The sequence below is a fragment of the Vulpes lagopus genome, chromosome 2 (assembly GCF_018345385.1).
Source record: "Vulpes lagopus strain Blue_001 chromosome 2, ASM1834538v1, whole genome shotgun sequence".
Lineage (NCBI taxonomy): Eukaryota > Metazoa > Chordata > Mammalia > Carnivora > Canidae > Vulpes > Vulpes lagopus.
In genome coordinates, this window is record NC_054825.1 from 11,306,766 (window position 1) to 11,331,848 (window position 25,083).

At 42.9% G+C, this 25,083-nt stretch overlaps 2 protein-coding genes and 1 pseudogene across 3 annotated transcripts in view; 2 read left to right on the forward strand and 1 right to left on the reverse strand.

The window, feature by feature from the left end:
* LOC121485138 (minichromosome maintenance complex binding protein) overlaps nt 1-10,780 on the forward strand; it is a 49,331-nt gene extending 38,551 nt beyond the window's left edge. For both annotated transcript variants that reach the window (XM_041745194.1, XM_041745195.1), the window contains exons 12-16: nt 2,801-2,966; nt 4,033-4,166; nt 5,122-5,286; nt 8,431-8,519; nt 8,886-10,780. In XM_041745194.1, coding sequence (XP_041601128.1) covers nt 2,801-2,966; nt 4,033-4,166; nt 5,122-5,286; nt 8,431-8,519; nt 8,886-9,012 — 681 coding nt within the window. In that variant the 3' untranslated portion in view covers nt 9,013-10,780. The remainder of the gene's footprint in view (nt 1-2,800; nt 2,967-4,032; nt 4,167-5,121; nt 5,287-8,430; nt 8,520-8,885) is intronic.
* Nucleotides 10,781-11,592: 812 nt separating this feature from the next.
* Nucleotides 11,593-25,083, reverse strand: part of INPP5F (inositol polyphosphate-5-phosphatase F) — an 87,508-nt gene continuing 74,017 nt past the window's right edge. The window contains exons 16-20 of the mRNA XM_041743980.1: nt 17,953-18,024; nt 17,010-17,083; nt 16,458-16,586; nt 15,809-15,896; nt 11,593-13,850 (exon numbers count right to left, since the gene is read on the reverse strand). Coding sequence (XP_041599914.1) covers nt 12,698-13,850; nt 15,809-15,896; nt 16,458-16,586; nt 17,010-17,083; nt 17,953-18,024 — 1,516 coding nt within the window. The 3' untranslated portion in view covers nt 11,593-12,697. The remainder of the gene's footprint in view (nt 13,851-15,808; nt 15,897-16,457; nt 16,587-17,009; nt 17,084-17,952; nt 18,025-25,083) is intronic.
* LOC121484570 lies at nt 22,463-24,300 on the forward strand (annotated as a pseudogene).

A 25,083-nucleotide genomic window follows, 5' to 3' on the forward strand; every position in this document is an offset into this window, starting at 1 on the left:
TATCATTTTTGTGCATTAAAATCTTAAATCTTTAAATAAGCCTAAATTAGAGGACCATAGTTCATTTAGATTGGGTAATAAAGATCTTTATCTCCATTACCCCAGTTTTAATTCCTGTTTGCAAAGTTGCGCTGCCTTTGTTTGCCAGGGCAGATGGAATGCAGGGTTTGTGTGGTAGTGAAACATTGGGAATGAGGGAATTGCTTCTGACTAGTCATGTGAGTGGCAATGCTGATCATGTCTTATTTTGGAGATTTAGGAGGTTAAAATAGATCATTCATGTGACCATGTTATTAAAGGGTAAGGCCCTTCAACAGCAGTAGACCAAGCAGACCAGCATTTCTCACACTCCTTAACTCACTTGACACAAAAAATTGACTCAAAGAGGTATAGTTTATCTGTGGGTTTTTTTTTTTTTTTTAAGATTAAAGTTTTAGGTTTTTTAAAAGATTTTATTTCTTCATGAGAGAGACAGAGAAAGAGAGGCAGAGACACAGGCAGAGGGAGAAACATGCTCTATGCAGGGAGCCTGATGTGAGACTTGATCCTGGGTCTCGAGGATCACACCCTGGGCTGAAGGTAGGCGCTAAACCGCTGAGCTACCCAGGGATCCCTTATCTGTGTTTTTATTATCAATTTACCATAGTAGAAAATAAAACTAAAGATATACCAAAATATTCTTGAAAATAATTACATATGAACATAAAATATTTTTGTAACAATAGCTATTTTCCCAAGTCATAAAAGTGACCTGGCTTTAAATTTTTGCCATAAATAAATAAATAAATAAATAAATAAATAAATAAAAAATAAATAAATAAATAAATAAATAAATAAATAAATAAATAAATAAATAAAATTTATTTTTGCCAATCTCTTTAATATCTGGATTAATAGAAAACCACTGATAAACGATTATCAAATCGTTTCTGCATTCGGTCTTTTTGTGATAGGATGTTTTGATTGAAGTACATGAAGGAGAGCTGACCCCTTTGAATAATGGGATGTTCCTTGATACCAAACCAAAACTGGTCACATGGCATTTTTTTAAAGGATAGTTGCAAGTGTGAAATCTGTAATCTCCTCAAGGAACTTTTCATACTCTGTTACTGTAAATTCATTGGTCTGCCTTGCACACTGAATGGGTCTTTTATCCATGCATGCTTTGGATCTCATGGACTCCATAAAATGTATCAGCCACTCCTTGGGAGTTCCCTGGACCACATTTCGGGAATTATTGAAATGGCCTTTTATCATAATATTCTGAAATCTGACTAATAAAAAGTAAATACAGAATATGTCATTGAAGTGCCATGGAGAACAGTAAAGGTGCAGGGGAAGTGGGGGCGCTAGGGAGTCTGGGCTAGAGTGGAGTTCCTCAGGTATACAGTGTGGGGGCAAGGTCTCACCTTCAGGAAATTCAGGGAGAGACTTGCTGCAAGCATGGGAACAGGCCAAATGCTTCTGTTGGAGGGAATGTCCATCCTGTGCAGGGAGAGCAAGCACAGCTCTGAGGCTGTGTGGTGTGCTCGGCACACTTGAGGCCCACCAGCAGAGGCCAGTGTGGCCAGTGTGGATCGAGTTCTGGGAGAAGGGGAGGAGGTGAAGTCCAAGCAGCAGCCTAGCGTGCATAAGTAGGACACAGATTATGTTTGTAAATGTGAAAATTCTCTGTGGTTGGTGCTCAGGGTTGTAGCGTGGTGAGGTATTTCCTTGTTCTATTTTTCATTGCTTTGTAGTAGATTTGTGGATTTTACTCTTCATTGTTACATATCTCACTCCCTTACATTCCTCTTGCGAGTTTATGTCTAGCACCAAACTTTTTCTGAACACTTGCCTGGTTAGTATCTTGTTTAGTTTTCACAGCAGGTGTACTGTGATCGACCTGCTTCTACATACGTGCAGCTAGACCCTGCTGTATGCCACCCTGTATTTAGACAGACTTCTTCTGTCTAGAATGTGGTCCTAGCCCCCTGCCCATTTTCTTTGAATCACTGAGCCATAGTACAATAATCCTGTCGGTTCTGAGAGTTTCTCCTTAGCAGCCTCCTCCCTAACCCCAATCTCCACCTTCGCACACGTACTACTATTTGGGCTGGAGTGATAGGAAGGGAGATTGGAGCGTGACGCTGGGTACAGAGGGCATGGAGTGGTGGGCTCGGAGCGGGGACACGGAGTGATGTGCACTGACCGAGACTGTACCATGCTAAGGTCGGACGAGGAGGCAGTCTGCAGCAGGTTGCAGGACCCCCAGCGCCTGGCACCTGCTCAGTGTGGTCTGTACCCCTGCTTCTCTTAGGACAGTTTGTTTCCTGGTCTGCAGTAGTCTGATGAGTGAATGTGATTTTAATTTGAGGAACACAGAAGAAAATGAAGCTTTTCTTTCCCCACTTTGCTCATTTTGAATAGATAAATACTTTCTACATTGCTATCCTGTGGTTGTGGTAGGTAAAAGAAGTTGAGCTTCTGAATGTTTGGTAAATGTATCTGAATTATATATTGTTTGTTTCTCGTTTCCTGGTAAAATCGAAATTATTTTTTTAAGAATACCGAACAAAACAGTTGAGAGTAAAGCAGCTCACAGAATTAGTGAAGTTCTTATTTAAGTTGTAGATTTATTATTTAAGGTGGATATGTAAGATTTTTTCTCTAGGAGCTCAAGAAACCATAAAACTATACCCTTAGAAATTAATATAAGATCTTTCCTTACACACATATGGAAAGTATTTAACCCCATATATGTACTTCCTTAAAACAGGGAAACTTTGTTCCTTGCTCATTAAAAAATTTCTTTTCGCAGTCTTTTCGTCTGCAGATGACTATAGAGAACATGAACCATTTGAAATTCATCCCCCACAAAGACTATACAGCCAATCGCCTGGTCAGCGGGCTCCTCCAGCTACCGAGCAACACTTCCCTTGTGATTGATGAAACTCTCCTAGAACAAGGGCAGCTGGACACACCAGGTATGGACTTGAGTGTGTCTCTTCATTCCTAATCTCCCATGAAAGCCAGATCTGGTATTGACTTTTTTAAAAGGATCACCAATCAGAGACAAACTTATATTTCACAAGTATTTAGCATCAAGGCTTGCCATATGAATTAGTGTAATGTGGATATTATAGACTTAGAAATTGTGTACATTGGCTGTGTTTTGTCCTAGTATGAAAATAGTACGATGACAGGACAAGGATGTAGCAAGGAGCTCTTTAAGGCTAAGAAAGGAGGAGATTATGCCTTCAGTCATATATTAGCTAAAAAGAAAAGTGTAGGGGCACTTGAGTGGCTCAGTGGTGAGCATCTGCCTTCGGCTCAGGGCATGATCCTGGGGTCCTGGGATGGAGTCCCATATCGGGCTTCCTGCATGGAGCCTGCTTCTCCCTCTGCCTGTGTCTCTGCCCCTCTCTCCCTCTCTCTCTCTCTCTCTCTCTCTCTCATGAACAAATAAAATCTTTTAAAAAAAGAAAGAGAAAAGTGTAGAGAAGATCTAATAAAACATTAACTGCCCAATATGAAGTTTTTGATTTTTTTATTTCAAAGAATCTCTGAAAAATAAATATTTAGTAGAAGACTACACTTTATTGGGGGGTAAGTTCAAGAAGTAAAGGTAGAAGGAAAAAAGTGTGGACTGGGTATACTTAATAAGGCACAGATGAGTATAAAAATCCGTAAAATTCAGTAATCGTATCTCTATGCATAAAAATCATTTTAGTTCAACCATACTGTGCTAGACCTGTACACGTCACATAGAAAGTGATTGTACTTACTGGGAACTATCTTGTACCTAGTTGCATACCAGATGCTAGATTAGATTTTAGGAGGTCCTGGCCCCAAAATACATTTGTTTAGCTTGACCAGTGTTGTCTGAAGCCTATTACTTAGTGAACATTTAGCCTAGGAGGTCGAACAGTGCTTGAGATAACTTTTTAAAGCAGTAGAAACTTCATGTCTTACAATCAGTGTCAATAAAACCAAATTGTTTAGGTGATTAAAATCAAATGACTAAGAAATTACTATTTTTTTATTTTTCAGGTGTTCATAATGTGACTGCCCTGAGCAACCTAATAACTTGGCAGAAAGTGGATTATGACTTCAGTTACCACCAGATGGAATTCCCCTGCAATATTAATGTTTTTATTACTTCAGAGGGGAGATCACTCCTGCCGGTACGAGGAGACATGTTAAGATGGAGGGAGGTTACGTTGGAAAGATACCTGTACTCTTTTGTTTCTTCGTATGGCTTATTATTGAGGAGTTAAACTTGTTTCAGAATTGGGGCTGTTGATTATCAGTAAGAGAATTGATTATTTTGTTCCCGCTGTGGGAATGAAAACCTTTGAAGAACCAGATACGGCAAATCCCAAGACGAGCAGGGGAAAGCTGTCGGTAGCAGCAGCTCCCACACCCAGGCAGAGAAAGTAGAAGCTTTCTGTAAATTGCCTGATTCACATCTAGACCTTTGTTCTTGCTGCCTCCGTCCTATTGTCTCTGCCAATCTTACATGAGAAATAGTTCAGAATTCCTTTTAAAACATTTAAAAATGTTCCTGATGACATGGTAATTATTTTTATGCTTTATGGTGAAATGCTCTGATAAGTCATCAGAGTGACTGATGCAGGGAGCTTTTAATTGAGTCTTTTCATGATGAGAAGTACGCCCCGTTGTCTAAAAGTTGTAGAGTTTCTCTGTAAACTGATGTTCACTGTGATTTATGAGAAACTGCCTGTGAACGAGAATGAAATGGTCCCTGGGTAAGTTTTCTCTGGGAAAGTGTGATTTGCTTTACGTGGTTTCTAGAAAGAGAGATCAGTAAGACGTACACCTATTCCAGGATTAAGAAAGCCTTGAAAACATTTTAATTAGCTGGTTCTTAGAGGTTGGTTACCTTTCTATGTGTTTACTGCTCTTCCTGCGGAAATGTAAGTAACCAAAGAAACGCTCACCTCTGTAATTGTCGCCGAGGGAGTCTCGGTGCTTGTAAACAAATGTTAGAAGGTGACCCCCCTCCGGTAATAAAGAGTATTTCTCGATTGCTACGCGGGCTCATACAGACGAAGCCTCCTCCCGAAATTTTGGATTAATTTCGGACCGTGGGAACCCCCGCGTCCGTTGTCTCTGCAGGCAGACTGCCAGATCCACTTGGAGCCCCAGCTCATCCCGCCCAACATGGAGGAGTACACCGACAGCCTCCTGTCCGCCGTGCTCCCCTCTGTCCTCAACAAGTTCCGCATCTACCTGACCCTCCTGAGGTTCCTGGACTACAGCATTTCCGATGAGATAACCAAGGTGTGTCTGGGGTGAAACCAACGATTTCCCGTGTTGAGTTAGACGGTTTGGTCACGTTACATGTACCGCGACTGCCGAGGAGCTTGTGCTCCTCAAGGAGCCGGCGGTGCTCCTCAGCGCAGTCAAAGTTCCTGCTTGATGCTCTTGTCTTTAAATCAGAGGGAAAAACTTACGAGGAGAAGGACCTTCGTACCGCTTTGTGTATTTACCTGTGTGGTTCCCTTCCCCGTGGTCTGGGTGCGGGTGCGCGTCACCGTGTGGTCCTTCCATTTCGGCCTGGAGAACCCTCCGTGCTTCCTGTCGGGCACATCGGCTGTGACAAGTTCTGCCGAGTGGTTGCCGATCTGGGAATGTCTGAATTTCTCCATTTTTGAAGACTAGTTGTACTGGACGTGGAGTTCTTGCTTTATAGACCTTTTCTTTCAGCGCTTTTCACGTGTGTCCTCCCGTTGCCTTCTGGGGAGGGGTGCGGTGCGCTCGCTGCTGAGGCGAGGCCCTGTGCACAGTGAGTCCTTTTGCTCTGGTGCTTTCAAGACACTCTTTGGCCTTTGACAGGAGTTCAGCTGTGACGTGTCTGGGGGTCTGGATCTCTGAGTTTCTTCTACTGGAGTTTATTGAACAACTTGGGTGTGCGGGTTACTGTACATCTTGGGGAAGTTTTGAGGAAATTTGCTGAGTTTTTGACCATTTCTTTACATTTCTTTCTGCCCCTTTCTCCCTCCTTTCCCTCCAGCATGCCTGTAGGTGGATGTTGGCAAACTTGATGGTGTCCCACAAGTAGCTGAGGCTCTATTCATTTTTCCTCCTCCCTCATACTTCTGGACACACTGGCCATTCACACTCAACCTTTCTGCACGTTTACGGAGACTTTTTTTCTGCCTGCTGCACACAGCTGCTTTTTGAGCCCAGTTTCTAGTAGTGAATTTTAAATTTCAGCTACACTGTTCAGCTTCAGAATTTCTATTTGCTTTTAATTTTATTAAAAGACTTTTATTTATTCAGAGAGAGTGAATGGGGGAGGGAGGAGGAGCAGAGAGAGCGAGCGAGAATCCCAAGCAGACTCCCCATTGAACATAGAGCTTGATTTCATGACCTGAGCTGAAACCGAGAGATGCTTAACCCACTGAGCTGCCCACGCACCTGTTTACTTTTTAAATAATTTCTGTGGGGGCACCTGGGCGACTGAGTGGTGGAGCTTCTGTCTTTGGCTCAGGGGGTGATCCCAGGGTCCTGGGATCGAGTCCCATGTCGGGCTCCCTGCATGGAACCTGCTTCTCCCTCTGCCTGTGTCTCTGCTTCTCTCTGTGTCTCATAAATGAATAAATAAAATCTTTAATAAACGATTTCTACCTCTTGTTATTTTTTATTTGATGTGACATTATTCTCATACTTTCTTTTAGCTCTTTAAATGTGGTTTCCTTTAGTTCTTTGAATATATTTAAAGAGCTGATTCAAAGTCTTTGTCTTGCAAGTCCAATATTTGGGCTTTCTCAAGGACTGTTTCTGTTTACTTCTTCGTTTCCAGTGAAACGGTCCAGACATTTCTTTTTGTTTCTATGTCTCCTTGTTTTTATTTTGAAAACCAGGGTTTTTTGTTGTTGTTTTGAAGATTTTTATTCATGAGAGACACACAGAGAGAGGCAGAGACACAGGCAGAGAGAGAAGCAGGTTCCATGCAGGGAGCCTGACCGTGGGACTCGATCCCAGGACCCCAGAATCACGATCTAAGCCGAGGGCAGATGAGCCACTGAGCCACCCAGGCGCCCCAAAACCAGGTGTTTAAATGATATGCTAGCTCTGCTCTGGTGGATCCTTCCCCTCCCTAGGGTTTGTTGTTGTTTGCTTGATGCTTAGTGACTTTTCTGAATGAACTCTTGGAAACATATCTTTTGTGTGTAGGTCCTGGAGTCTCTGCTCTGTTAGCTTAGAGGCCAGTCAGTGAGTGAATTTCCTTAGATGTCTGGAAGCAGGTCTCCCAGTCAAAGCCCAGGGCTCTGTGTCTCCACGGGGTAGGCCTTTGACACACTGCCGCGCAGTTGACAACTGTGACCATCCCTTCTCTTTCTGCTTGCACAGAAAAGGCTACCCAGACGGGATAGCTGAGGGCCTGCTCTTTTTTTTTTTAAGATTTTATTTATTTACTCATGAAAGACACAGGGAGAGAGGGAGACATAGGCAGAGGGAGAAGCAGGCCCCATGCAGGGAGCCCGATGCGGGACTCAATCCTGGGTCTCCAGGATCAGGCCCTGGGCCAAAGGCAGGCGCCAAACTGCCAAGCCACCAGGGCTGCCCCTGAGGGCCTGTTCTGATCGGAGTACGTGCTCGGCCCTTTGCACGCATGCGGCCTTCTGCATTCGGGAGGACTTAGAGATGGATGTGTCCTTTGGGGGCTTTGGAGGGGAAGAGTTCTCATTTCCTAGTTTTTTTCTTTTAAGGGTTTTGGTTAGCTGCTTATTTGCCCCAACCGTTACCCAGTGCGTGAGGCAGCCAGGATGATCAGTAATTGCTTCGGATTGTTTTTGATAAATTCCCGGGGGCAGGGTGGCGGGGGGGTGGGGGGGTGGGGAGAGGCTGTTCATACAGTCAGGCTGAGTAAAGACGCCTTGCACGTGGTTCTCACAAGGAACCAGCAGAGAGTAACGGATCTCCAGGAGTGCTGCTTTGCAAGCACCCTGTTGTGTGGTTGCCAGGCAGTCCCTTTTTGGGGGTGTAGGCTGGGAGGTGGGGTGGGTAGGGCAAACTGAAATGCCTCAGAGCCCAGTGTTCTGTCTTGAACATATGATGCCTGTATTCTGGTTAATTTTCAGACTTTTGAAGAAGCACACTTTGATAGTTCTTGCTAGTGTTCTTGTCCCCTTTAATGGTGGAAAGAATTTTCAGATCCTCCCTCCCTCCCTCTGCCACTTCTGACATCACTGCCCGGTTGACTGTGCCCATTGCTGACCGAGGCGCTCGCCCGGGAGCCCCAGGCTGTGGAGGGGTGGCTCCCAGTCAGTCCGTTGCCCTCTCCGGCGCCCGAGCAGCAGGGCTGACTTCCTCATTTTCACATCAGCCAACGGACTGCATTACTTTGCTTTTCCTACATAATGCACGTCGTTTCCTCAGAAGCCGTGGTTTTAAAGGCCACTTGCTCTCTTGTCACAGGCAGTTGAAGATGACTTCGTGGAGATGCGCAAGAACGATCCTCAGAGCATCACTGCTGACGATCTCCACCAGCTGCTCATCGTGGCTCGGTGAGTAGGACTTGCCCGTAATTGCTTTTTCGGTAAACTCTATATGAACCTCGCAATTTTTAGGAGTAACTGAGGCAGGCTTCTACAAATGGAAAATGTTTTTCCTTTAAAATACCATGTGAAGGGCATTGAGCAGGGGATTGTGTTTGGCCAGTGACCATTTCAGTGGAACAGGTTTTGCTTTTTCTCTAAACCTTAAAGATCCCTTTACGGAAGTCTTACTTGGCTCCTGACTTGTGTGTAAGCTACCAGATGGTCTTGACCCCTGGCCCAGTATTCCTAGGTGTTTTTTTTTTTTTTTTTTTTTTTAAGTACTAGTTACTGTCCTCAGTCTAGACTTAAATCCAGTTCTGTGTTTCGTGCCAGGTTCCTGTCTCTCAGTGCCGGTCAGACCACACTATCAAGAGAACGATGGCTAAGAGCAAAGCAGTTAGAGTCTTTAAGAAGAACCAGGCTTCAACAGCAGAAATGCGTGAATGGAAATGAACTTTGAAGATCTGACACCTCTGAGAGTATTGGGCAGATTGTAGCCACATTATTGTAAAATTCAATTACCATTTATACCACATTGTTTTGTAGATAATTTGTATCAGACACCAATGACTTTTCCTGAAATCAAGCCTGGTAACATCTGAAGTTTATATAATATTCAGTAAGGGCTTTTACCTTACTGGTTTTATGGAGCTTTTGATTGTTTTATAATTATATAAATTAGTAACAATGTACAAAAGTGTATTTGATATTAAAAGTTTAATATTGATAATGTTGCTGATACCTTTTCCTTAGTTTCAGCTAAGTCGTAGGTCAGACTCTGTTGAAATGCTGATGTCAACTTCATTTGAAGAAAATTGTTGGAATTCCAAAGTCAGAGGAGTTGTTCAGATTTTTACAATGTCTTTCCAATTAACGGTGGGTCTGAATGTGGTTAATGGTCCAACTTTGGGGAATGGGGTGTACCGGCCATTAATTCACATTACTGTGAAATTCTGTAGCATCCTTTCCCAAACGTTGGACCACAGAAGTTTTTTTTTTTTTCCACTTAACAGTTATTAATAACCTGCAAAATTAGTCTATTACATGGCAGTGGTTCCCAGACCTTTGGATTTCATGGACCAGTAGTAACATTTCCAAAAATTTGAGGGACAGGGTTGCCAATGTATTTTGCCAAGTAATCTGAAAGAAACCACTGTATTATCTTTTTTTTTTTTTTTTCTTCATAAAAGGAGTCTCAGGATGAGAGTCCTTTCAGTGGAATAAACACAGCTTTTTTGGGAAAAAAACACCACATTGTCCTTATTTTTCTCATTTCACCCCTCGTGCATTTGGGAACCACTGTTTTATGGGACGTAAGGGAATGCTGCCCTAGGATAGGTTGTGTTGCCCAAGTATGAAGAAAGCAAACAGTTAACTTTTTAAAATATGCCTTCTGTAGAAAATAAAGTTTTAAATTGGTTTCGTAATTGTCATTTAGTTGCTTTGATGATTGTATTGGATTTTAAACTTTTGCGTAAGTTTTTCCATTAGTTTCAGATGTGTTAGCTCAACGAACATTCTCTGCTAATCCAGGAATACCCAATAAAGCTATAGGTAAGTTTTTCCCAGACCAATTACAGTTTTAACATAAAGGTTTTTAAGGTAACAAAAATATCATTATCCATAGCTAGAAAGCAATTTAATACAGTACAGCAGTGTAATTGTGGCATAAAGGATGTTTGGAAAGTTCTGACCATTACTTTATACGTAACTGAGAGCTTACATAAAGATTAATTTGTTTTTTTTGTTTTTTTTTTTTTTAAAGCCAGTTAGTTTACCTAGTGGGAAACAGGAGATGAGTTAAATGATTCTGCGGGTGTTGTTTCCCCTCCCACTCCAAATCGACATCGCTGAACAAGGAAACCAGGGTCAGCCTTGAAAACCAAGGAATTCATTATGCCTAATGAACTGAAGTGAAAATTACTAGTTTAACTTTTCCTAAACTCAAATCTATTTTTATAAACTAATGTAAATAATCTGTTTATATTTAGAATTCTAACTGGTTTTCATTTTTATAACAGGTAGGCTAGACTTCCTTAACCTTTTAGAAATAAAAATGAAGACTCAACTGGATTTGTGAAAATAAAATTCAAGTAGATTAGTTACCGTGTGATTATTGTGCCAATGTGAATTGTAATTTACCAAAGAGAAGTAAATAATTTGCTTGATCTTGCAGAAAAGTTCCCTTGAAAGGAAAACCCTCTTTGAAATAAACAGAACTTCCCAAATTATTAGTACTTTGGGCTGTTTTTCATGAATTGTAAGTTACCCTGTGACGTATGGGAAAAGATCCAACACCCTCCTGGTGGAAAACCGTTGTAAGCTTAACTGTGGGAGCTGGTGCGGTGTGGGGTCTTCCTACGGGTGTCCCATCAGGTAGGAGATTGGCGCTCTGGGCTTCAGAACCCCTTTTCTCTGTTGCCCACACACTGGAGGGTGAGGTTGGTTATTCCTATTTGGATCACCAGGAAACTGAACATACTACCCTGACTGGAATTAAATGTTGCCGCCTTTTTAGTTTTCAAAGATCTCTTTGCAAGGAATTTCATGAAGCTTGTACCACCTGACCTTTGTTTATATTTTCTCTTGTGTGACACTTTAATACTTTTGAGACTCAGGAAAAGTTGGTTAGGGACAGAATAAAGCTTTTGGTTTCAGTGTTTGGGTGTTCGAAATTTGATGGTGATACACTTCACTTTTAAAGTCATATCAACAGGGATCCCTGGGTGGTGCAGCGGTTTAGCGCCTGCCTTTGGCCCAGGGCGCGATCCTGGAGACCTGGGATCGAATCCGTCGGGCTCCCGGTGCATGGAGCCTGCTTCTCCCTCTGCCTGTGTCTCTGCCTCTCTCTCTCTCTGTGTGTGTGACTATCATAAATAAATTTTAAAAAAAAATAAAGTCATATCAACAAAAGAAAATACTGAAAGGACTGAGACCCAAGTGTTCAGTCATAGCGTACTGATCTTACGAATTTTTAAATCTGCTTTAGAAATCAACCATTATGTTTAAAATGTTTTTCAAGGAATTCTCATACACATGGTCACTCTAAATTACAATGATATTTTATTTTAAATAGTCACAAGATTTGACACTTCAAAAAAAAGATACCACTAATAAATAACAAATGTGGAAATACTTATCAAAGTTACAACAGACATAATGTTTAGCTGAGAATCACTTCAACAGGGTAAGGCTCTAAAGATACCAGACAAACCGATACTTATTTGGAATAAGGTGTGCAACGTCCTCGTACGGGCTTTTCTTAGGCCATGGGGTCAGGATTACAGCCATAAAATCAGTTTTAGTACAACTGTGCTTCAGACTAAATCTCAACAATTCAGTTACAGCCTATACAAGATGTTAAGGAATGTTCCCTTGCAAGAAATTACAACTTGAACACTCATTTCAAGAATTACCAATACCCAGTAAACGTAGTCTTCCGTTCCTGAAAACGGCAAAATTAAATAGATGCTGGTATTCACACCTTGTGTCTCAGGCTTTATGACTGACAAGTCTTCATAATCCAGACTTTGGGTGTACAAGGGGCAGAATATTTTAAATTTAAGTAGACTGGGGAAAATTAGGATCAAATGGGCATACCTTTCTTGACTGTCGTACCAGTAATCCTCAAATAACAGGGAATGGTTAAGCCATCAAAACTAAACTAGTTATTTTTTATATTCAAATGCTGCTTCGTACTAGTTAACACTCTAAAGTCACTAAGAACTAAATGTATTTACACAGGAATGAACTGACAAAAATTATGAAAAATGCTATTCCCCCTACACGTGTCCTTGTTCATCCTTCACGGGTTTACTTGCTACACTGCACCGATACACCCCACTCCAAAATAGGTGCAGATGGTCATGTCGCAAAGTAATTATCCCCAAACTACTCTCAAGGACCAGCTGCTCTGTAGTGTATAAGCTACTCACGTTTACACCTTCTAGGATGATGTACTTCTGTTGTTCTGGCTCTCAAATCTGGAAATCTGCTCAAGTTCAGATTCCTTTTAAAACCTTTCCCGAAAAACATAATTAGAATTTGTGATCCCTAACTTCAAAGACAGTACAGATTAAAATAGCCTAATATGTGAAACCTCTTTTTGGATTAAATAAAAGCCATAGATTCTTTGTGGCTAAAAACTAAATCTGAATTATGCGTGTCTGGCACTGTGTAAACATATTTTTAAGTTCATTTTGCTGGACTTGATTCACCACTTCAGGTTCTGCAGGGCTCTTCTGAACCTTGGCCACCGCAAAGTTGATCCCCTGGGTTAACCCAGCTTGGGTAATACTGGCAACCTGGACCATGGAACTTCGAATCTTTGCAAAGGGAGAGACTGCTCTGCTGCTACTGCCCTCTGAAGGAGAAGGAGTTACTTGAAGCCCTGTCTCAAGTTCAAGCATGCTGGATCCAGAGCCAGGGGTCTTTTGACCTACAACTGGATGCACTGGTTCAACTGACAAATACTGGGGACCTGTTGCAGGAAAAGACACATCTAATTGAGATGGCCGAGAAGGTGTCTGTTCTGTTGATTCGGATTGTGTTTCTTCATTAGAAACTTGATGGGTCATTTGATTTCCTTCCTCACTAGCCTGCTGAGAAACAGACCCTGTTTCTGACAGCTGGGTCATTTTGTTTTGTGCATCTTGTACAAATCTGTGGCAGTAAATATCCACAGGCTTGGCAAAACCAGTCAATACGTATATGTTGTCAGCTGAAGGACTTTTCTTCAAAGGAGACTCATGGCCTTTTCCAAACCCACTTCCATGAGCAACAATCTCCGAAGGAGCGTGAATGCTAATATCGGTGCTGCTGAGGGACTGGGACCGACTGCCTAACCGAGGTGCTGAAGCAATAATACCACAACTAGGAAGAACATAGTCTCTTGGCCCTACGTTCTCTAAAGAATTAGCTAGCGGCTTGTCTTCATCAGACTTGGAATTTGCGAGGAATTCATCAGAGTGGTAGGAGTCATTCTCTGAAGACACTTCCCCATCCGACTCTGCCTGGACTTTGTTATCCATCACACCTGTGGTTTCCATGGTTTCAAGGCTACTATCTGACTTCCAAAGATTTACTTTTAAGTTTGGTTTTAGAAAGTTAACTTTCATTTCAGGTTTGGCAAAGTTTCCTAGCTTTCGTAGATTGCCAATATTTACATTAGATTTGGTCTGTTTCACTTTTTGATTTAGAGATGAAAATTTGCTCATTAAAAAATTTTTTCCCTGTGCCAGAGAGCCTTGGTTTTGAGATCTGATGCCAATGATGTCTTCATGAGGTTTACTGCTCTTCCTACAATTAGAAGAAGAGAAAAGTTAACTCCCTGTGAAATTCAATATGCCAGTTCCAGTTACTATAAATGAAAGCTGACTTTAACTGGGCCCAATTTCTGAAACAGTGCACTGCTAAGTGGCAAAATCAGATAATCCATGATGCTAGAACAGTACTATACAATAGAAATGTAAGCTATATGTAGTTTTAAGTTTTTCTGGCCATATCAAAAACCCGAAATTTTGATTGTATTTAACCTAATATATGCACAAAATATTTTACCATATAATCACTATTAAAAGATGATTAATGAGATATCTTATTTTTGATACTAAGTCTATGAAGCAACTGGTGTGTAGTATTTTACAACTTGGCAGCAGAAACCTTTGTAAATGACATTGACAATTTGTCCCTGGATGTTGAGTGGCAACCGTGCCCCGGCTGTGTGACTTTAACCCCCGTCCAGCAAGCAGTCTCCTGCACGTCGTGTTCTCCAGCAGGCCGTGCACTGAAGAGCCAGCCAGCCAGTGGAAACACTCCGTCTGCAATATCTTAATCCTACTCAGTGAAGCTCCTCATAGTAGTTGGGATTAATCACATGGAGTTCTTTTGGATCAAAACTTTGTCTTTAGATTTGATCATTACTATTGCATGTTTCCTTCAACAGGGTTCTCTCTGGTGTTCAGAGAAGGGGGAGCAGTAGAGGAAGGAAAGGGAAAGGAGAGAAGCCTCTCAATGGCTGTCTCAACCTACATTTTTGTGCATTATTCTGAGAAAAAAAAAACCAAAACCACACCCAAAATTCAAACCACAGCAGTTTCCTCCTTATCTACAGGGTTACATTCCAAGACCCCGGTGGATGTCTAAAACCACAGGTAGAATCAAACCCTGTATGTCTTACGTTTTTCCCTATACATATGTAACCTGTGATAAAGTTCATAAACCAGGCAGAGTAAGAGATTAATAGAATTACAATACTGTCAATAAGTTATATGAATGTCCTCTCTAAATATCTTATTACTGTACTGTACTCACTCCTGGTGAGGATTTGAGAGGATAAAATACCTACACACTGAGATGAAGTAAATGACGTGGCCACTGTGAGCATCAGGCTATGGCCTGACAATGTGTCAGGAGGAGAATCACCTGTTCCCGGACCACGGCTGACCACAGGTAAACTGAGCCTGAACAGGGGAAGAGGGGACCTCTACAGGGGCAAGTGGCTACCATTCGGGGCGGGTCTACCACATGGACCACCTCGACAACCAACAAAGCCAGCACCGACTGTAAATGGGAGTCTATAGCATCTTAACTCAAACTGCACAGATTCCAACTTGGTTGAATTCAAGGTTCAACCATTGAGGTTGAGGCGGGGGGTTGTTTCTTTTTGTTTTCGTGTGGCTTACCTACGTTTACTTTAAAAGATACGGGATATTTGACAGGATTTTCTCAGGTGGCATCCCTCACAACAGCTATAAATACAAGAAAAAGTGACTGCTATTTGCCACCCGTCTCAGTATGTATGTTTGACTTGCTGGTCATGAAATTTCATAAAAATTAGGATGCTAAAGCGCTGCTGAAACAACTCTACTAACACAAGACTGAACAATTTTTCTCTGGCTGACCAAATGGCTCTCCTCTAGTTGAATGTGGACCATGAAACACAATCAGATGGGAAGTCAAATTTTAATGTGAAATAATCTCTTCACAGGCATTCTTTTCCCAAATTCAGAACCCACTGGTGTTTAGAGAGAAAATCAGAGCTTGAATGTTTCAAAGTTGTTTAAATTATGGTGACAACTAATGTATTTCTTAGTTTTTAAGAGTCTTACTTTTTGACCCACAGAAATCTGATATTTCCCAGTTTAAATACCAATACATTACCCAAATTTGACTTCTCATTTGCAAATACTTTTAAAGAAGTAAGACTCTGGATAATAATATCTTTATTCTTAAGAAAACTGAAGTAGTACACTTACCTCTCAAGTTTTTTCTCAATTATAGGTACATCTAATCCCATGGCTTGCTTGGTTATCTGTAGCATCTCTGCAATGCACTGAAGGGTATCTGAAACCCAAATACAACTGCTTGCCAGTTTCCCCAAAAACATACTAAAAAAAAATAGTACTTGTAATTCAGAACCCTAAATGAAATTTGTGGTCTTATTCAAATACAAGTTTACTTGCTACAATTTATAGAAAACTGCTTCTTGTTCATTATGTTCTGAAACAAATTTTAACAGAAGAGTTAATAAAGGGCAAATGAACCAAATCAATTGGAAGTAAAAGTTTATTCTCATTTGTCCTAACCATTTTAGATGCCACGACAACAGCTGTGAATGAGTTCCCTGACTACTGTCCATGGGAGGCATATGTGGTAGGATAAAGCCCTGGCACTCAAGTATGGCCAAACCCAACAAAATTTCCCATTACAGACACCTTTGCCCCAACCTACATTCAAATAAAGTTCAAATAATTTCCCTGCTTTGTGGGGACAAAGTGGCTATTTTCAAGGTTACAAAGCACAAAGCTAAGTTCCATTTATAACGGTATATACTGTCCCCACTTCCACTTGGACTTAAAAGAGCAGATCAAAAGTTACCACTGAATACTGTCATCTCTTCATTACCTTTCCCGTCCTCTTCTGGATTGCGCATTACAGCTCTCAGTGTGTGGAAATAGCCACTTGCTTCTTTATATCTGTAGTGCAACCGCATGCAGGAGAACTTCGGCTTACCAAAAAGAGTGGGTTCAGGACCTAAAAACACAAATGAATATGGTTAAAATATCTCACATAAAATTTACTTTTTTCTGTATCTTTAAAATACCAACAATTACTCATCAGTTACTTAACAGATTTTATCTCTTCTACATGAGAGTACACAAAATATAAGCTTAGTGTGATGATTTGATTTGATGAGGTTAAATAACTCTTCAGTCTCAAATATTTAAACTTTCTTGATCCTTGGGTTAATTTCATAAGGTAAGTAATAAACAGTTATTAGACCACATCCATCACTAATCTCTAAAAAATAGAAGAAAGTCCTAAGAAATCGACTACTTGAAATATCAATATCCCTTTCTGGTTCTAATAAATTGTACTGTTTGTTCAAACAATGTGACCCAATCTTAGAAGAACAGTATTTGCTTTCTAGGACTTGGTTAGTGTGTTAAAATTTACCTATTTCTATTTTTTCCAGGTCTTCTAGACTTAGTCGTTGATACTGGTTTACTTTATCAACTTCATCATCATAACTGGATAAAGGGAAAGGGAGTAAAAATAGGATTAAAATCAAAAGCACATTTGGCTTGGCAGCTGAGATATTAGTAGCAACTTCTATGCAGTTAAACCTTCCCACTCTGGGGTAAAGAGTTAAACGTTTTAAAAACTAGATGAGAATCAGCTTATGGATCTTACACTAAAATCAATTACAAAATATAATTTGTTTCATAAAAAACTTACAAAACAAAACCAACAAAACTAAAACTTAACCTAAAAAGGCAAACACACATATGTATACTAAAGGTATGTGTTTATGAATAACACAGATCTGCTATCCAGAATCAAGAATAAAAAAATCCATATGATTAATGCCAATGGGTATCTGGGCCTATGACTTAGAGAAAAAAAAAATGATTCTGGTAAGGCTAATGGGAAGTACTTATTTGCTAGTGGCCTTGTTAGTCTTTCTGGAGATCTGGCAATAAACCATAGAAGTATTACAATTCATCATACTCTTAAAAGAGAAGCATGTGTGTGCGTGTATACAATTACTGGTGCAAAGACAACTGTATCATTCCTAATAGCAATAAAATGGAAGCATCAGTGCTAAACAGTGGGGAAATGTATACTGTATAATAATATATAGTCAATAATGAATGTGGAGTACAACAAAACATGGAAAACAGAAAATAATACTAAATGCTAAAAGAACACTATAAAAACACTAATTCTAAAATTGCATTTTCAAATTGATGAGGAAAAAGTGATATAAGTTATATAAGGTAAAGTTGAATCAAATTCTTAAAATATGTAACAAAACAGATTCTTAAAATTTTTTTTGTCATGAACTCTAGGAAATGTACTAGAACAATTAAAAGCTTTAAATCAATAAGCAACTTACTAGGCCACGTAGTAGGCAGAGTTAGAAAGCAGTAACAGCACATCCACATCTCTGTGAGTAGCATCAATGAGGCTAAACAGACATAGAGGAAATTAAATATTTTCATTTTCATCTGCATTTTCACCAAGATTATTTCTATAGCAGAACAATTTAAAATAAAAGATTGGTTGTGTGTGTGGGGAAATCAGTCAATGAGTCCTATTTTTTAGGTTAAATGTAAATAATCTATTCATTTGGAGGGGGGGAAAAAGGAACCCAATTTGAGAAGGGGGGAGGTTAGTCCTCAGGAAAGGATTGTAGCTGAGGAGAGGTCCCTTCTCAGAGAGCTGTGGCCAAGGAGGTGGGAGGATAGAGGGAAATAAGAATTTGGGGGGGGGGGGAAGGGGTGGGGGTTGGGAAAGAAGGAAAACCTTCACGCTCAGAAGGGAGAAAATGTCTAGATTATCTCACAGAGCCTAACCATAAAAAGGACACTGCACATTAAGGGTATTTTTACACACATACAGAATGCATCTTTTGGGGAAAAAAACACACACAAAAATAAACAGAACACTGAGGTGCAAAAATGGGACCAAACCCAAGCCACTGTATTTCTTACTCCAGAATAATTTACCTGGCTTTTAAAGAACGAATAAACATTTCCTTATTCTAAGTCCATTTTGCTGTAATTTCCCTCCATTCTCAAATCACATATCAAAGTAAGGGTCAGAAACCAGATGAATGTTGATGAACCCGTTAAACCTACAGCAAAATCTGTATTTTTTAAGATTAAAAAAAAAGTGGTCCATGTATAAAATCTACAAATAACCAAAAGATAAAGGAGGACAAGATGTGAACTCAACACTTTTAATATGTATTATAACAACATTAACTTCCAATCACAAGGCGGAATCAGTGTATGTTCTAACATTGGTCTCAAACTTCCACTGTACGAGTGGGTATTGCTCGCTTAGAATCTCATATCTACTTGCCACGATTTACCAAAATGCTACTGAAAAACCAATGGAAAACGGGAGGGAAAAAAACCATTTGTCGATGGAAGTCACGTCCGTCAACTGCGTCAGAATGAGCTCACTGTTTAACGCGTACTGCGGCGAAAAAGAACAACAACCCGAACCCGCAGTAATTTACACCAGCGGCCCCTTGTCGCGGCGAACCTCGGACGGCCTTAACCTAACCTAACAAATTCCCCTCCATGTTCACGTCAAATAATACACAAAAAAATACGACGAATAAGACGCCGGGCCCGCCCCCGGCCGCCCGCCCGCCCCCTGCACCCGAGCCCGCGGTCCCGGGCCAGGCCGCGCGCCCCGGACCCCGCCGCCCCCGCCCGCCCGCAGAGGTACTTACAGGCGCTGCCGCCACTGGCGCTCCCGCCGAGCCACCGCAATTACGTCACCACACAGATTTTCACAAGAAACAAAGTCTACTTCTACAAGTCAGCGCTGCCTCGTCGCAGCTTCCGATTGGGGCAGTGATATTTACACCAGTCCGACAGGATCCTCAGTCACAAACATTATGTCTTTAACGAAAAGCACTGGGCACGTGACAGGCGGTCAGGAAAAAGGCACCCCCACCCCCCACCCCGCGGTTTTACTGGAGCCTCCGCCGCAGTAAGTAGTGTCCCTCCCCCCCACCCTCCCCGAAGCGCACAACAGACACGATGGTCAACACGGACGAGAAAAGAAAGCCCCCCCCGCGTCCTCCCCCGCCCCCCGCGCCCCGCGCCCGCAGCCCGCGCGGCTCTACTCGTTCTTGTTCTCCTGCCAGTCAGGCATGCCCTCCTTCCACACGATGAACACGAACACCGCCAGCACCACATGCAGCCCCACCACCGCGACAATGGTCGCGTAAAAGCCACTGTCGTCAGGAGACATTAACAGGAGACTCTGGAAAAGGAGCAATTTGCAGGAAAAATACAAGCCCACAGGAACTTTAACCATGAGTCCTGCAAAAAGGAGAAAAATCTTGAAAGTCGTGGCCAGGCTGCCGCCTTCGGGCTTAGGCTCGGCCGCGTTGCCGGCGGCGTTGCCGGTGGCGTTGGCGGGCCGCTGGGCGGTCGGGGGAGGCCGGTGGGAGCGCGGCATGGTGTCCGTCAGTCGGTCCGCCTGTCCGTCCGTCGAGAAGTCGAAGCTCAGTCAGAGCCGCCTGCACACAAGCTCGCGCCTGCAGCGACTGCGGAGACTGCGGCAACTGCGGCAACTGCAGCGCCAAGCCCCGCCCCGAGACGCCGCTCGCTTCCGGCCGCCCCCGCTGCCGCGGCACGCGCCCAGTGCGCATGCGCATACGCCCGCGCCAGCCTGCCCGCGCCAGCCTGCCCCCGCCTGGCAGCCAGCTCGCGCCTGCCGAGGGGAGGCGGCAGAGGGGGCTGAGGGGGCTGAGGGGCCCGCCGTGCCCAGACCCACGGCCGGCCGGACCCCCGCCGGACCTCGCCCACGCCGCGGGGAGACGCTGTCCCCGCCGCTCAGGGGACGCGGGCTGCCGCGGGCGCCGCGAGCGTCCGTCCCTGTGCTCATGCCCAACAGCGCGGCTGCTCCGCTGACGGGTGAAGGGGTCACATCTACTCGGGGTGGAACTAGCGGGTTCAGGAGGCTTGGACAAAACCAAGGACGGGCCGGCGGACGTCCCGAGGGCAGCTGAGCCGTGTGCCTGGTGTCCCACTTCGCAGGCTCGTCCTGCGACCCGCGAGCCCCCGGCCCCTGTCGTTCGGGGCCCAGTGTTTCGGTGGCCGCGGGGCCGGGGAGGGGGGAGGGCCTGGGGGCCGCGGACCGCGGGGGCCTCCGCGCCGGGGGCTGGCCACGGACGGTCCACGCCGAGCTGGGACTGCAACAGACGAGGCCGGCACGCAGCGCGCGGACAGTGCGGGGCCAGCGCCGCTCGGGTCGCGGAGGGAGGCGCAGGGAGCGGGCCACTGCTGCTGCGGCGGGGCTGCGTGCTGGTCAACTGCGGCCACAACTGGTTTTCCGCCAGAGTTAAGCGGCTGGGACTGCAGTGCGGCAAGTCTCTGGCGTAAAATTTACGGGGACGTCAAAAAACACCCAACCATCAAGATAATTTTTAGTGCGGTGTTTTAAAAAATCAAAATTGATGCCAGAATATCATAATGAACAGAACACTAACGTTTTAAATAAAGACAGGATCCGACCCTGCACCTGTACAACCCTGCACACTTGCCTCAGCTAACCCTAGCCTTGGTCCCTGTAAAAGTTTATTTACCAAAACACGTAGCTCAACTGGACAACAAAAAGACACAAAACCCAGTTTTTAAAATGGGCAAAGGATTTCAATAGACTGTGTTCTCTCGAAGATATACAAAAGGCCAATAGGCACACGAAAAAATCCTTACTATCCTTTGTCAGTAGGGAAATGCAAATCAAAACGACAGTGAGATACCACTTCACACCCCTTAGGTGAAGTACAACAAAAACAAAACAAAAAATGAGAAAGCAAAAGCAAATATTAGTTGAGGAGGCTGAAAAATTAGAACCCTCCTATGCTGCTGGTAAGAATGTCAAATGGTGCAGTCACTGTGGAAAACAGCTTGATGGTTTCTCAAACGTTACGCACAGAATTACACATGATCCAGCAATTTCCACTCCTAGGTATGTACCCCAAATAAAAACTGGTGTTCAAAACTTGGACGTGATTATTCAGAGTATTACTATTTACAGTAGCCAATAGGTAGAAACAACCTAAATGCCCATCCACGGAGGAAAATAAAATATGCTATATCCATAGGACAGAATACCACTAGGCTATAAAAGGAATGGAGTTCTGACATATGCCACAGCATGCACCAACCATGAAAACATGATGCTAAGTGGATGAAACCAGTCACAGAAGGTCACATATTATATGATTACATTTATACAAAATGTCCAGGACAGGGACATCTACAGAGACAAAAAAGTAGATCAGTGGTTGTCTGGGCAGAGTGATAGAATAGTGATTGCTAGAAGGTACAGGGCTTTCTTCTGGAATAATGAAAATGTTCTAAAATTCACCATGGTAATAGCTGCATAAGTCTGTGAATATAATAAAAGCTATTGAATCATATGCTTTAAGTTGATGGATTCTATGGTATATGAATTATATCTTAATAGAAGCTTTTAAAAACATATACACACAACCCAGGAGCAAACAGCTGAGGCAGGCAGGTACCAACTGCTGAAGACCCCCAAGTCCACGGCTGATTGGCTGGCTCTCTCAGGACCTAAGTTGGTACATTCATTCCCAAAGCTACCTCTCCCTGTCCTCCATCAGGGGCGCCTGCTCTGGGTCCACTGCTCTGGCTCAGTTGATAGACTGTACAAAGCTTCTTTTTTTTTTTTTTTTTTTTTTTTTTTTTTTTTTTTTTTTTTTTTTTTTTATTTATGATAGTTACAGAGAGAGAGAGAGAGGCAGAGACACAGGCGGAGGGAGAAGCAGGCTCCATGCACCGGGAGCCCGATGTGGGATTCGATCCCGGGTCTCCAGGATCGCGCCCTGGGCCAAAGGCAGGCGCCAAACCGCTGCGCCACCCAGGGATCCCCTGTACAAAGCTTCTATAGCAACTCAGCCAAAGAGCCAGTTTCCAAACATCTCCCTTCAAGGGAAAACTGTTCACCATCTGGAAAATCTTTAAGCTTTACAAATGAAGAAAAATACCAGTGGCAAATTTAAAGAAATTTTAGCAGTATTATAAAGGATGTCAACCACAAAAGAAAGTAGAGGGTTCTTGAAGAACTCTGTAATCAAGATGCAGACACACAATTAACGTTGGAAATTCAAACAGACACATGATACCCATCAGAGAATAATCCACCTGAGAGGAAAATGTAGTGTATCTGAAGATGATAATAATTCTGTATCTGAAAAAGCATCTACTCTGGAATGAAAGGCAGAGAAGAAAAGACTGCTCTGAAACACTGCTGGCTCCTGCTCCAGCTCCTCCAGAGCCCAAATGTAAGGCTCCAAACCACATATGCCTCCCAAACATTGGGGTCAGCCTCAGCATGGCAAAGTGTTTCCCATTACCACAAAGATACCAAGACTCTTGATAGGTAGGTCCCAGCCTTCTATCCAAGCCAACAAGCCAAAACATGGCTTTCAAAGTCACTGACTCCAAAGCATTTGCTTCATTTTCTACTCCCTCCACATCATCTTGTCCCACAGCTTCAAAGAAGGCAGTTTCTAGAAATACAGTAATAATGAGAAACACAAAAGGCAATAAAAAACCCTAAAAAGCAGAAAACACCTCAATGTCACATGCAACCACTTCTGGTATCGTCAGTATTAGAGGAGATCCTTCTGAGACCAGAGTGGAAAGTATCAAACCTGAGCAGTCTGTCCCTGTCACCCAGGAGCAGACCATAGGCACAAGTCTGTGCCCACCCCCCTCAACTCACCCTCAACCCAGTCCTCCTCTTGAGAATCAATACGTCACTTCCTCAGACACTCCCGCTGTCCTGGTTAGCAACGAAGCCTCTGCTTATTTCTCCTTAGACCTAGGTAAGTGTCTGTACTAAAGAGGCAACACAAAAAACCACTCTCCATCAGGCACGGCCTGTGTGTCAGCACCAATAAGACAGGGAAGACAGCATCTCAGCTAATGAGATCTAAGTTGATGGGACAATCTTCAGAATCTCTCAGTGTCCCATAGGACAAAGGTCAAAATATACTCCCAGGTCCAAGACTCTGACACTGATGGGGCCTCTTCTGTCCACCAACGAGCATGAGGAAGAAGAGGAGGATGAGGATATTGGTGGTGAATATGCTCTGGCAGGTAACAGAAACAAAGAGACTCTCACAATAGAACTTAGCAATAGACCATCTAAGAAAGAATTAGAAGACAAAACATCTTGCAATGGTGACATGTGAAGAAGAGAGGCAGGGAATCCAGGAACAAGTTGGAAATTAGGAGACTGAGCCACAGGCCCACAGCTGAAGAATTCGAGCAAAGAGATATCCTAAAACAAAGGAATGAAGAAGTAGACCACAACGTACACATGGAATTAACAAGGCAGACTCAGCAGAAAGCTCGGGCTCAGACCCACAGCAGCAGAACTGGGAGCATGAAGGGTTTGGGAATTTAAGGAATATGTAGAGGTCACTAACTCCCCTATGACCATTAGGCACATAAGCCCTGGGCCAGGGTGAGACCTACAGGCAAGCCAGCAGGAAATGCAGAATTAAATGAACTTAAAAGCACAGAAAGGTTTCACTAGCCATCATGAAATGTGAGACTGCTTGGAAACAGCCACTGGTGATCGGTGGGGGTATCCCCACTTGCTAAAAATGTGATAATGTACTGGAATGTAAAAGCTTATATTGTGGTGAAGGAAGAGAGGGCTCTGCTTTTTTTTTGGAAAGTTCTCCTCACCTGTATAACCCAAATGAGGCCAACGAGCAAAAGGAAGGATGCAGTGACACTTGCTGTCTAGCATGTGTCTCCATATTCTTCATCAGGAGCTTTACCAAAGAGGATGAGCAGAACACAATCACTGGCTCCCGGTTATCAGAAAGCCAAATTGTATAGTGCACGATTAAAGAAAAATGAGTTCGATTGCTGGGCACTGGAGAGGGGTGGGAGTCAAAAAAGAATCAGAACAAAACAGAAGTAGTTCACCATATGAATGAAGAAAAAAGAAAACTGGAGTAGGAATCTGGCATAGGGGAAGTATGGATTTGGGAATCTAACCATCCAACAAGTTTTCTTAAAGACCTGATAGTAGGAGAGGAGACTGGTCTGGTTTGAGCACTATGTCGGTACAGAGCAGCACTGGTACAATACAGCAGTTGTCCCAGTGAGCCCAGATGCCAGAAAGAAGTCTGGGTGTTTTGATACATGACTTTCTTAAATGCAAGAGACTTCTACTGATTCTAACAGGAGGGCTTATCTCAGTTCTGTAGCAAGCTTTAAATAGCAAAGTAAACACACTTTACATAGTTTTAAACTCCTCATCCAGCACACAACTTGATGTGAGAATTACAGGACTGGAAATCAAATCAGGTGCAATATGACCTTACAAAATGGTAGTCAGCTTTTGAAATAAACCTTTTGGTCTTTCCTTATGTCAATCATCTCCAAAGAAGAAATAAAGGTACTTGATCTAAGGAAGATGATATTGGCAATCTCGACACCTTTAAAAA